The sequence below is a fragment of the Drosophila guanche genome, unplaced genomic scaffold (assembly GCF_900245975.1).
Source record: "Drosophila guanche unplaced genomic scaffold, DGUA_6, whole genome shotgun sequence".
Taxonomy (NCBI): domain Eukaryota; kingdom Metazoa; phylum Arthropoda; class Insecta; order Diptera; family Drosophilidae; genus Drosophila; species Drosophila guanche.
The window spans coordinates 3,840,790-3,854,520 of NW_022995749.1; the positions used below are offsets into that span (position 1 = coordinate 3,840,790).

General features: G+C 44.4%; 1 protein-coding gene across 1 annotated transcript; it reads right to left on the reverse strand.

Moving 5' to 3' along the window:
- Window positions 1-4,149: 4,149 nt before the first annotated feature.
- Window positions 4,150-9,937, reverse strand: LOC117585236 (homeobox protein abdominal-B). The gene is made up of 5 exons (XM_034274636.1): window positions 7,764-9,937; window positions 6,970-7,190; window positions 6,623-6,830; window positions 5,630-5,844; window positions 4,150-5,556 (listed from the first exon to the last, which is right to left on the reverse strand). The coding sequence occupies exons 1-5, from the start codon at window positions 8,548-8,550 to the stop codon at window positions 5,365-5,367; spliced, it is 1,623 nt and encodes a 540-aa protein (XP_034130527.1). The 5' UTR covers window positions 8,551-9,937; the 3' UTR covers window positions 4,150-5,364.
- Window positions 9,938-13,731: the final 3,794 nt, after the last annotated feature.

Genomic DNA, 13,731 nt, shown 5'->3' on the forward strand with positions numbered 1-13,731 from the left:
AGTTTAAAACTACAATTTCAGGTTCGGTGGTTGCTCGCTTCGACAGACTCAACCACCCACTGACCAGTCCAACCCCAATCCAATCGAGACATAAGCAACCCACTCCTGTTTGATGGGTGAAAGCATCTGCGTGTACATAAAGTAAAAAACATCTGAACCGGGCTGAACCGAACACCCAGCCACACCGAGTCGAACGAAGCACTCTATATCCCAATCTGTGAACCTTCGGAAAAGCCAATGTTTATATAGCAGGGTGTATTCTCTGGTGTTGGGAAACTTCCCTTCGCATCGATGAAAGCTTATTCAAATTCATGCGTATACATATTTACAAGTGTGTTTGTGATCAATGCTATACGAGTATGTATGTACAAATGTACATGTCTATGCATACACACATACAATTCTATGTATCCGGGGGTACATTTTCAACATGGGCCCAAATCTGTTTTCCACCCCCTTTTAGGGGTTGAATAAAATTTAAACAAACTCGAGAGTGTTGGGTTTACTTTTATGATCGACTGGAAAGGTAATTAAGAAAACAAACATTATATTGTAATATTGAACTAAACTCCTAATGGGCCCTTTAACCAATGGTGCGGATGATAGTTAGTTTTAGGTGTCAATACACAGATCCAGTACAGACAGCGTGGAGAATAGTGACTAGTACCTTTCAATTAAGATTCATTTTTGGAAACTTTTCATTTTCAAATAAAAATAATAATCTCTAAACATTTTAAGCGCAATTAAGCTTTCTCGCTTCATGAAGCTATTACTAATTAAAATATGCTTCAATATTTTCTCTAAGTACTTAATTTGTGTGCCCTTAACTAAGATACAAAATTCTTGCCAAAATGATAAATAAATATATCAAAATAAACACAGAGAAATTAAATAGTATTTATTTTAATTTAAACACTTCAATATTACAAAATATTTTAAATATGTGTGTTTAAATAAATTAACTACGGTTCGGACCAAGATACCATTCATTGGTTACAGTTGGCTCTACGAAAGCTTGTTAGAAAAATACTACTAACAAAATATTATACTATATAATTTGTATATTATATATAATTTATAATTTATTGTACGAATCTACTGTTTGAGTATCGAAAGTATCGGACAATATAAATTATTGATTGAAAATTCAGTGCATTCTATTTAACTTCAGATTAAAAGAATTAGGAAAAAATGTCTAAGAAAACATAATACATACAATAATTATTTACATAAAGTAAAATTATGCAAAATAAAGAATTTACATTATTTTCTTTTGACTATACATTTACTTTGAATTGGTTTTAATTGTGTTTTCTGTATGGCATTGGAAGACGCTAAGAGTTGAGACTGGAAACCATATCACCCACTAAAAGTTTTCTTCTTCCCTTTTTTCTTTGCCATTCCTTCCCTTAAGATCAGGGATTTTAACTTTAATTAGGCTGTATTTTAGATGCTTTTTAAGCCCATTGCTTAAATGTTTCCTGTAGCGGTGTTGCAAGCCGCAATTTAATTGTTTTGAGAGGAACGTGGATATCCATTGAGCTATTGGCTGGAAATAGCATAAAAGCGCACAACGTGGTGCGCATATATATTTTTACATTTACATCTACATACATTTGTATGTACGAATGTAAATGTAATTCGAATGTTCATGCTATGATGTAGCTTACCTGAGCTCGTCTTCATGTCTATTCAGAAACTTTGAAAATATCTTTGCCAAATAAGCTATGATAAACCACACTAAATATCCCAAACAGATTTAATATAGAATATGGTTTGCTTATTTTGTTTTGCAGCTATAAGCCACAGCAAGGAGTTCTCATGCTTCATTGCCAAGTATCTTTCCCACGCGGAAAAGAGATATTTCGGGGGGCTATCAGGCACTTCTTGACTTAGTTTTGTGACGTTTCTGACCCTATAAAGTATATATGTACATATGTACACACATTTGTTTCTTGTTTGACATTTCTGTCTATCCGTATGTGTACATACATATTGCCGTCTTCTTGTGCACCTAGACTTCTGTGACATCACACTGTTTGAGAGAATCTCAAAAATACAGTTTCGTAGAGAACTACTAAAGCTACAATGAACCAAATAATTTTACTTTTTGGTGTAAGTTTGACATACAAATAAATGTCCATTTAGATACATATGTACATAATTACTGTACACATTTATGTACATGTGTTTGTATGTCGGTAGATACAGAGTATCAGCCGTAAAAGTAGAGCCGCGGCTCGTTACCTCGAATAGATCTACAGAGGGACAACTCAACAGCTATTCGTGGCAACATGGCCTACCTTGAGCCTACAACATAGCACTAGGCTAAATTAAGAAATACCAGCAAATTCGATGCATCATTTCGTGGTCTGCTTCATCTACTCGTTGGGTTTAAAATTACTCGACGGATATAATAATACCTATTCAATTCTGTATGCCACAGTCTCTTCTTTCCACCATTTTCAACATATTCTTGTTCCATGGAGCAAGCCCCCTGGAAACTCGCTTCGCTGCAAGAGTCGATATTCTTCACCCACCCTCTTCTTGTAATCGTCGTACACGTAAAAAATCGATAAGTTTACATCGATAACAAAAATTCCGACTGCTGTTCTTATTAAACCAAATTATCGATTTCATCCATAAACATTTGTACATTTATATACATATGTGCACATACATATGTATGTATGTATGTATGTACATGCATACGTGGTTGCTGTAAGAACACTCGGTCGAAAAGCAAGACATTTCTATACTCTCGTATAAATAAATAAACCATCGAGGTATCCATTTTTTCAGATGGCAATTTAGAGATGAGCTGCGCACAATTTTTGCTTGATATAATCCGTGATCCACGATCTGTTTCAATTATATTCATCCAATAGAAAGAGTTCAGGAAACACAGTTACATAATAATTTATTTAATCTTATGACATATTTGAAAACAAGACTATTAATTCTAGTTTTATTTTATTTAAGCGCTGTATTTATTAAGTTACCAAAAGCGGAAAGAGAAACAACAGTGTAGGGAAAACTCAGTGAAACAGAGGAAAATGAACACAAAGAGAAAGAAAGTGAAGAACATAAAGGAAAGAAAACGTTCTAAGGTGGGTTGCCGAGGCAGCAAGCTTCTTGTGGCATTCTTGACTAAGGGTGTGCCGAATTTGGACTGAGCTACTCGTGTGCAGTACGTAGTTCTATCTGAATTCTGTACTTGTAAGAGTATGATGTCTATGAATAAATTCGATGCTGAGAGGTTGTTCTCGATGCGGCAACATCCCCCGGTTGGAGGCCGAGGTCCTCTGCGGTGTACTTACCGAAACACAAGTGGAAAAACATAAGAGAGCAGATGAAGAAATCAGTAAAAATCATGAAAACGAAATTGGGTAATGCGGATAAGTACAATATTTCGGCATGGTTGAGATACTTTTGAATCGTTTGTGTATATTTTGCACTTTTGCAACTTGTTGTATTTTATTCACAATAATTAACTTTTTAAAAAAGAGAATTGCTAATGCTAGATTAAAATTCACTAAACAAACTATAATCGAACATAATCATAAACATAACCGACTTTAGACTACAACTTAACGAGGGCTTCGAAATAATAATACAAGAACATGAATATAAAGCAGTGTGTGAAATCACATCTCCATCAAGTATGTATAGGCATAATTATACATACACATGTATCTGATGAGAGGCGTAGATAAAGGTCAGGGCAAAGGTAAAGGTAAAGGTATCGGTATCGATATAGGTATAGGTTTAGGTTAAGCATAATAATATAATGCTCGGGGCAAAACATTAACAAAAATCGATAATTACACAACACAACTAAACTTAGACTTAATATCAGGATCAAGCGGAGTCGGTACACATGAAAATATATGTGTGCATATGTACGTGTATTATAGTATGTACTATGTATATTAAGTTATATAAGTAGCTGTTACGGTATGCTTATTTACTTCCTCCTCAACTGCGCCCCTCAGCCTATCTCCGCTCCTGCCTGTGCTCACACTTTCTCCCCCACACTAGGTGGGCGCTGGCCTCCTCCGTCACACTTGCTTACTTCAGTTAAATGTATTCTTCTTTTCTCTTAAGTTTCAATTTTTTGTTTCTTTAGCTTTAGCTTTACGAGTAGTTTTTGTTTGTTTTAAAGTTACGTTAGATCGAAAGCGACTTTAACTATGGAGTAAACATGCACACATCGAAATCTTACGAGGCTACCATTTGCTAAAATCGAATTCGAATCGAAATTTCATTATACATCATTATTAATATATTCTTGTGTATGCTTTCCATAGAGTGGTTCTCAAGTGTTTTCTGCGGCCCAATGTCTTAGTTTATATACAGGAACTTAGAAGGTATCAAAGGACACGACACAACGAACATTACACGACAAAATTGATCCTAAATTGTGGCAATATCCATCTGGGTGTGGGCAAGTGTTAGAGTGTGTGTGTGTGTGTGTGCGGGTGTGATGGGGTGATGGGTGAGGCGACTGACAATTGTTAAACAATTTGTTGTTGTTGTTTCAAGAACATTTTCTGGGTCTACGATGTGCTCAACCTAATTTAGCTGCAATCTAGCTGCACTTACAAAGATAAATATGGTAAAATCTACTACTCGAACGCTTGTTATTCATAATTTATACGGTTAATATTCACTGATGTTTAAGTATATTCATATTTATAGTTCTGAAAATTCATAATGCCCGCTTAGGTTAATGAGAGCCTTCATAGATATACATATACATACATACATATATTTTCATGCAAATTGCAATTTGAAGTTTATCCTTTTCTGCTTCCTCATACATTACTACATACATACATATATTCAACTACTGAACTAAGCTGCCATTATCGTCTATCTGCAAATGGGTATCTGTTCTGAATGGTTGTGTCGTTCTTGCCAGTTGTGTCTGCTCGTTAATCGATCTCTAAGAACTGACTTATAAATTATATGCATTTTATTTAAGGTATTATCTTATCGTCTCCTCGGGGCCGCTCTGCTTTGGTTAACAGCGACGCCAGCTCATTCCATGGCTACCTTCTCCTTCTCCTTCTCCTTCTCCATACCCAGACCCAGATCGCTTCCCGTCCCGTTCCTTCACCTCCCCTGATACCCTGGCTTAAAACAGCTCAGGTGTTTTGTACATTTGACCGAATTGCCACAGAGCTGGTTCGAGTCTTTCGGCTAGCATGGAAAGTCCAAGGCCAGCTCGTTCTTGATTAGATGGGCGTTCGGTTCGGGAGCCGGGTTCGGGTTGGGGTTCATGTGAGGGTTCGGATTCGGGTTGGCTAACTGCTAGTAGGTGGGGAAGCCCATGGTGCTGGCGCTGCTGTTGTCCAAAGGTCACTGGTGCATCTTGGTGGCATGGTGGCCCATGCTCAGACCCAGATTCAGGTGATGGTTGTTGTGGTGCTGCTGAGCCGTCTGGGAGTGGTTGTGATTGCTGCTGGAGTTGTTGTTGTTGTTCTGCTGATTAGCCTGCCGCTGCGAGTTCTTCTTGTTCTTCATGCGTCGATTCTGGAACCATATCTTGACCTGCAAACAAAGAGCCACAGAGTCCAATGAATAAGTATTCGACCCTCTCCCCCTCTCTGACTGCTCCACTCACCTGACGCTCGGTCAACTGCAAGTTTCTGGCCAGCTCCCAGCGCTTCTGCTTGGACACGTATGCATTGAACAGGAACTCCTTCTCCAGCTCCAGCGTCTGGAACTTCGAGTAGGGCTTTCGCTTTTTCCGCACCGACACCGCGCCGGTCCACTCGTGAAGCGGATTGGTGGGCGTGCAAGGACCCACAGCACCCACCGACAGACCTCCGGAGGCTCCTAGGGAATAAGCAGACAACAAATTCATTCAATATTTCTTTCATTGACTGGGTGCGGGTGGTCCAACAGTTTCGGTCGTCGTTGTTGCCATATCAGATCGTTAAGTTTATAGAGCAATTAGGGGAATTGTTTAGCAATTAGCGTAATACAAAATTATTCAATTCAGTGTTTATGGTCCCTTAATTGATGCGGTACGGAGAGCGAGTTCGTCGAGCCGCATTGGCAAGAGGCCCATTCACACCCGAATGGTTAATGAATGCATTCGTTCCTGCTCATTGAGTACTCAAATGAAGCAGATCAGTGGCGCTATTCAAATACTTGATCGATGTGTGGGAGAGAATTATGAGAGAATATTATGAACTATTTCAAATCTATTTAAACTTTGATTGGGAATTGCTAAGGATACCCTTGTAGGTGTGAAAAGGAAAGGTAAACATCAGGCAAAATGAAAGAGCACCCCAAGAGGTGAGGTGTACAGAGTTGATTAATGAGGGATCTATGATCATCAAGCACAAACACTGTTCGTAGTCATGCCTTTGGGGCATGCTCCTCCAGCATAACTCCTACGTTCCTCCGGCTTTCACACCCACTTTGAGGCGTAACGCAACAGTCCAAACAGTCGGCATTAATTTATGAGGCATTTTGCAGTGTGCTAATTGAACGGCAAACTTGCAGTTTCGCAATTTGCTATTCCAAAAGCGACTGCGACTGCGACAACAACGAGAACGTGGAACGTGAAAAATCTGTGTGCATTTGGATATGGCAGCGTAGTACATACCTGTGCTGGAGTACGCCTCGCCCGGGTAGCCGCGCAGTCCCCCTGGGGAGGAGTAGGTGGGCGTTTCGTAGCTGGACTGCGAGGTTCCCTCCACCGACTGTCGCGCCGCTGCCGCCGCGCTCACCGTCACATGGCGGTCGTCGGTGGCGCTCATGTAGGCCGCTGCTGCGGCGGAGGTCGGCTGATCACGGTAGTTGGCCCAGTACGGCTGCAGTAGGGTGCACGGCATGGGAGGATGGGAGGAAAAGCGACGATAAGAAATTGGCAATGGGTTGTTTACGAGACGATTGACGCAGTGCCGGAGCTTGGCAGTGCGGCAGCAGTCGCGCTCGACCTCGAGCACTCACCTGAAACTGGGTATCTGGGTAGTAGGGGAACATCGGCTTGCGGTCGCGCTGTTCCATATAGTATTGTGAGGCAGAGGCGTGGTACTGGTTGAAGCCGTCGTCATTGTAGGGCCAGGGGGCCGCGTGCCGCTTAACAGCCACCGAGGCATCCGTCTCGAAGCCGGGCCCAGGCCTGATTGCGGGTATATGAAGTGGCGCTAATTGGATGGACATGTTGATGTCTGAAAACAGAGCAAGAAAATTCAATTAAATTACGTTTTATTCAATTCTTCAATATTTACATACTCCCAAGTGGGACACATTTGATATTGCACATGGGGATTCTTGGATTACTAGATCCCTTAACCCCATTTCACACAATCTATTACGAATTATACTCAAAAATATTTTATAGTTTGTCTATCAAAATATTTAAGTACGATACTTTTGTGATATTTTTTTCCCAATATATTATGTAATTATTGATTTTCCTATTGAGATTTATATAATTATCCCATAGAAAATGTATGTTTAAAGTTTTTGGGTATGTATGTATGTATGTACTTGGAAGAACTCATGCCAGCTATCGCGTGTAAAATTGAATTCAATCGCAGTCTGTACAAATAAGACCACCCATATCACAGGTCAATGGTGGCCCTCTTATCGACTACGAGTCGGGGACGCATATAATGACTTCATTAGGGAAATCGGGCATTGAAAATTCTGAAAACCCAGATGCAACGTTCGGGAAGCTAGATATTTGGACTAGAACTCTGGACAGAAGCTTTAGAAGGATAGGGTCTGGCTCTGCTCACCTTCTTTCTGGGAACTAACACTGGAGGGAGAAACGCTCGCCGTGCTCGGCGCCACAATTTGGGCCTGGCCAGATGCGACCGCAGAATTTTGTTGCTGCTGTTGCTGCTGTTGGAGCCCTGACGAGGCGCCACTGGGTACGCTATTCGGGGTCTGCTGTTGCTGCTGCTGCTGGGGCATTTGTTGGTGGTGGGGAGATGTGAGATGCTGTTGTGGCTGTTGCTGCTGTTGGGCGGAGGATCCAGTGGGTGTCTGGGCAGGGCTGAGAGCGACAGCCACCGGTGTTGTTGCCAACTGTTGTTGTTGTTGTTGCTGCTGCTGCTGTTGTTGCTGTTGTTGCTGCTGCTGGTGCTGTTGTTGTTGCTGCTGCTGGGGTGCGGGAAGATGCTGGAGAGCCGACTGCTGCTGCACGGCGACGATTGGCACAGGTGGGGGATCCTCGTACATGACGGCATGTGTGGGCGTGGAATGTGTGGTGGGCGTAGTCTGCTGCTGCTGCTGGAGCACTGAGGATGGAGTGGACAACGCAACCGACGCAGAGGACACAACCGAGTGCTGCTGCTGCAGGTGGGGATGCGCGCTCTGATGGAGACTGGCGGTGTGCAGAGGCTGGGGCTGAGGCAGGTGGTGGTGCGCATGGTGATGCAGTTGATGCAGATGCTGAGAGGACTGTTGCAACTGCTCCTGCTCCTGCAGGTGCTGCTGCTGTTGCTGTTGTTGTTGCTGCTGCTGCTGCTGATGCTGGTGTTGTTGCTGCTGCTGCTGCTGTTGCTGATGGTGGTGCTGCATGGCAGGATGCGGTAGCGGATGCGGGTGGGCGTGGGCGTGTGGGTGAGGGTGTGTGTGATGCCCCCACCACGCCCCGGCAGCGGCGTGCGACCCGACTGCCGAGACATCGTGGGGGTCGTAGAGAGCGCACGCCAGCGGGATGGTTGGGGTTTGGGGGAGGGGTGGAATATTTATGGTTATCTTGGACGCGTTTCAGTCAAGCGGTTGCAGCGAAAATCACAAAGCACACACGGAACGTGTGTGGATGGGGCTTCAGTCGGCGGTGCGGCTTTTGGGTGTTGTGGTGCGATCGACTCGACCCACCGACCCAAGGCCCAAAATGTCTCTATCTCTTTCTTCTCTCTCTTCCACGTTGCACTGTTGAGTTATTTTTAATCGATGTATTTACACTCTCAATTTGATTCGATTCAGTTCGGTGCGATTCGATTTTGATTCGCAATCAAACCGTTTTCCAATAGTTTAACCGCACCGCACGGCACACGCACACTAACAAACACACACACAGACGAGACGCGACTCATGCACGCACTCGACACGCACACACGCGCGCGTCCTTAGTAAAGAGCGGGTCGAAGAGAGTCGACGTCAGAGTCACAGTCACGTATTGCGTTGGGCACGGGGCACGGGGCAGGGGGCGGAAGTTGCTTCGATCGAAAGTCAAAGAGACACGGGGAGTGGAGTGCACAGGGTGTTCATGGTGCTCAAAAAACGGAGCAGTATTTTCAAATTGGATTCTCCAAAATCAGTCGGTTGCAGTTATTTTCCGATTTTGTAGGGCACTTTTCACTTATCGTCCGGCTTTTGTCTTTCAGTTAAATAAATATTTTACAGTTTATTATTGTGGACAATTTCAGCTGTTGGTGTTGTGATAGTTTTATGCCGGCACAAATCGCGGACTCATTTCCATTGCGTACTGTTTGGGCTGGCTTTTTATGCTGTCGGTCATAAAATCCAATTTTACGACCAAAACAAACAATTAAACACAGCGCTTGCAACAGTTAACCAAAATGTTTCTATTTTTTATTCCCATCGCTGCTGTTTCGCGCTCGGTCCATTTGTGATTGAGATCTGCTATCTGCGATCCAGATATTCGATTTTCGATTTTATTTTCCGTTTTGCAATGTACGAATTCCAGAACGCTGAACTTATTTTCGAGTCGCGCGAGCACAGCACTCAGAACTGAATGGGAACCAAATACGAATATGACTACGAGAACGAATACGAATTGGAATACGAAACACCCAAGTCCAGGTCCGTCCTCCTCTGTGGCTGCTTCGCTGTTGCTGTTGCTGTCGCTCTTTGAAGTTGTAGTTGTAGTTGTTGTTGCTTGGACGCCCGCACGCCTTCCAACCGAACACAGCGAAGCACAAATTTACAATGCGACGACGTCTGCGACAGCAGCAGCGGCCACAGCGGCTACAGAACCAGAAACAGCAGCAGCGACGCGCCGCGACGGCAGCAGCAGCAGTGGTGGAGACTCGTCTTGTCTCACTTCGACTCTCTCCCTCTCTCGTGACCGGGTGACGTTGGCGAGCCGTAAGAGTCAGAGGCAGAGTCAGAGTCAGAAAAGTCAAGATGCGAACACAAAGGCGCTCGCTCCGCACAGCCGGCCGTCCGTGCCGTGCCGTGTCGTGCAAGAGAGTCCGCGCAGGCGCAGGCGCTGACGGTGGCGCTGGCGGTGGTGGTGGTTTGGTTGCTGTTCTGCGCTCTCTTCTCGCGCATTATGCACACGTACAGTGTGTACAGCGTGTGTGTGGATCCAACGCTGCCGCTGTGTGGGTGCGCGTCGAAGAGAGCATTGGATCTGGGACCCCAGCAGCAGCGAGAACGGAACGAGTCTGATATCCACACTACTCAGAGCTCAGCAGGTGCCTGGCGGCCGAGCGGGCACACGCATGCCAGCACACACACACGCACGCACACTGCACCACGGCACACGTACAGTGTACGTGTGCATGCCCTTGCCTTGCTCTTTGCTGCCTGCCACTCTGGCACTCTGCCGCTCGCTCTCCACCATCTCCGTTCTCTCGGCTGCTTGGGGGCTGATTTGAATATAGCATATAACGAACCGCAGCGCCATCTATGGCACACATTTGTCCGCAGGGGTCGGGGCAAATACATTGTAAATGTGCTGTAGTTAGTTGTTGTTGGCTCGCGATGTTGTTTTTTTGGTTTTTATCGATTGAGACTTGGGGCCGCTCCAAGAGCAGCAGCAGCTATTTCCATTTCCATTTAAGAATACTATTCCATGGGTGTGAACAGGGAGGGGTGGGGTTTGGGTTCGAGTTCTAGTTCTAGTTCTGAAACTTTTCCTTCGCGCTAATTAATGATAATGAGCAAAGCAAACAAATGCGTGCGCTGGCTCAGTCGGAAAATTATGACAGCAGCCAAATTGAGATCGCAATTGCAATCAACCCCGATGCGGCTGTATCTACGGGTGCCCTGTCCCAATTCAGTCCAAACTTAACGCTGCAGTGGACAATTATGGGAATTTTATGGCCATTTCCATTGCAAAAGGGATGGGACAAGCACTGGGACAATGGCAGGGAAATGTTAACAAATCATAAAAAGGATGCAAGTGCCCGGAGACCATTTGAGGACGACTCTCAGCCCATCTCGGTTACTACTTCGGCAACAATTACTCGAGAAGGGGTTGACTTTACAACCGATCTTAGAGAGGGAATAACAAATTCATTTGAATAACAATTTTAAAAGGGAACCTTCTACGCAATGCCAATATCTCTGAATTGTATCCCATTCCAATAGCTTGAAGTCCGAGAGTCTAACCTCGATAGCAGCAGAGGGAAGGACTAACTAGCTATATAGACTCCCCTGTTTACTAGGTTTGACTAAGATATTTTAGGTATACAGGATGGGGAAATGGAAACAGGGTTACATATTTATGTTTAATGTACATTCTTACCTGTTGGATGGGAATTGCCGCTGGAGGGTGAGATATTCGCCGCTGTCGGCGCAACGAGATGGTTATGGCCGGACGCCACCGCTGGGACTTGTGTTGTTTCTGCGTTTCGTGTGTGCAGCGGAGACTGGGCTCCGGGTGTAGCTTTACTTGTCCGTTTCTGAACGCTTTGGCGTGGCTGTTAGTAAAAACTGCAATGGGAATAAGGAATTATGTACGGAAACATACGAATACCAATATCTATATCAAAAGTATCTTAGACTACAAGTTTTGTATTAAATTATAACTACTATAATGATTGGACCCTTGGCCCTAATTAGCTGAATTTCTTGGATATAAAATTCCATATGAAAACAGGTCATATGATGGCATTTTCCTACGAGTGAAGCTATCTGTTAGAGGCGCTCAGGGTTGGCCATTTTCCCTTAAGCGGCTGTCCTGCAAGGAGGAAGTGCCAGCTCGAGCTGTCGTCATCTTTCTCCTTTATGGCCGGCGCAAACGTCTTGTTTGCATTTGACACCGCTCAGGTAATGATGCAAGGCAACTCAGCAGCCAACCAAAGAACAGAAAAATTCAGGGTGCAGTCGGCAGCAAGAACCGGATGGAGGATGAAGGATGCCGCGCGCACTTACTGCGATTCCCCGCAGTGCCAGCACGGAAGTGAGCGCCGGGAGCGGCAACGGGAACGGGAACGAGAACGGGCCGGGGTTGAGTCAAGCAGACAAGGCAATAACGACGGACAGCCGTCAAACACGTCGTAAAATTTGTTTCCTCGTTTCGCATTTGCATGGTGCAACATGCTGCTGCTCTGCTGCCTCTCACTGATTTCCCGAAGGCGGTATCAGGGTCAAAGTCAATTCCTACACACGACCATTTGTATTTTCATGCCCAACTGCCTTTCGGCGGGCTCCATGTGTCGCTCAGGAGTTCCGATCAAAGCAAATGATCGGCACCCACTTGGGAACGCTGCCGACTCGGTCCGGCTGCTAATATGAATGTACATACAGTTGTACACAGATATGTCCTATTTGAAGATCTAGCATCAGCTATCAGAAAATTGTTCTGGAATCGAAGAGATCCCAGCTGAATCGTGGGAAGATTCGTTTGATGGGTGTCACAATAATCGTGAGTAATTTGTATTTTTGTCACCAACACAAAGTCTTTCAGTGTTTCTTTTTCTTGTGTTCTGTCTCCGGAGGAAAAGAGCAGCGCCATAAAAAGAATGTCTTCCATTTTTAACGATTCCCAAATTTGAATAAGTTAATTAACAAAATTAATATTCAAATAGGTTTATGGTCGCGATGGCGGCTTATGGCTTCATTATGTGAAGTCTTCCCCAGTCCCAATCCAAATTTCAGTCCCAGTCCCAGGTCGAGCCGAAATTTAAATTCAGACAACAATAAACCTACCACAAAATATAATCATTCCAAACAAATTCACATGCAATGTGTCCAAAGAGGAGAAAGAAATATGGTGAGAGAGAAGTTCATTGGCTCTGTCCGGTGGCCACTGCCACCATAAAAAAAAGAATCAAACAAACAGCCAGACAGAATTTCGGGTTGCCGGATTCTCCTCTGTCTCGGGGTCTCGATGCTGCGGACGAATTAAATGAGATAAAATGAAATTCATGTTATCCAATTAGACACAGCCAAGCTCATTGGAGCACCTCTCCCTCGCGGGGGTACGGTGCCGCCGTGCGATCTTTAATGATCTTTCTCCCAGCTAATTATGATACGACTCTCCACCGCGCCGAGCCTTTAATTGCCTTGAATTTCTATATTCTCGGAACCCTTTGGACTGGACCGTTTTCCGTGTAAAGAGCGGCAGTCGCGGAGGTAACCCAAAACGAATCAGAGATAGGAGACTCCGATTCTGTCGAAATGGAAAATCTAAGCTCAGACTGGGCCTCCACAGAACGGGCGATGGAACGTTTTTCTGCTTTTCCAGAGGCTGGGATGGATGCCGAGATGGAGGCCAGCAAACAAGTTCTCTCATTCCTGTTTTCAACAGATCATGAAAACGTGTTCTGTGCCCTGGCCTTTGCTTTGCCTTGCTGCTGTTGGATTCCTACGAAAAGAGCAAGCCAGCAAGAAATTGGGCAACAGCCGCCAGAATCATTCGACTTAAAGATACAAAATGCACACAGACACACACTCGACGAGCCATATTTAGAACAAAGAACCAGCACGGATAGGGAGGGAGCAGCAAGCAGAGCAGGCAGCAAATGAAATATCGTGCTGACAGCTTCCATGCGAGACATT

Excerpts from the sequence above, each read along its gene's own strand:
- LOC117585236 (XM_034274636.1), bottom strand. The coding sequence starts at position 8,550 with ATGCAGCACCACCATCAGCAACAGCAGCAGCAGCAGCAACAACACCAG. Across the intron at positions 6,831-6,969 it reads ACCCAGATACCCAGTTTCAG|CCGTACTGGGCCAACTACCG; the intron begins GTGAGTGCTCGA and ends ACCCTACTGCAG. Across the intron at positions 5,557-5,629 it reads TGCAGTTGACCGAGCGTCAG|GTCAAGATATGGTTCCAGAA; the intron begins GTGAGTGGAGCA and ends CTTTGTTTGCAG.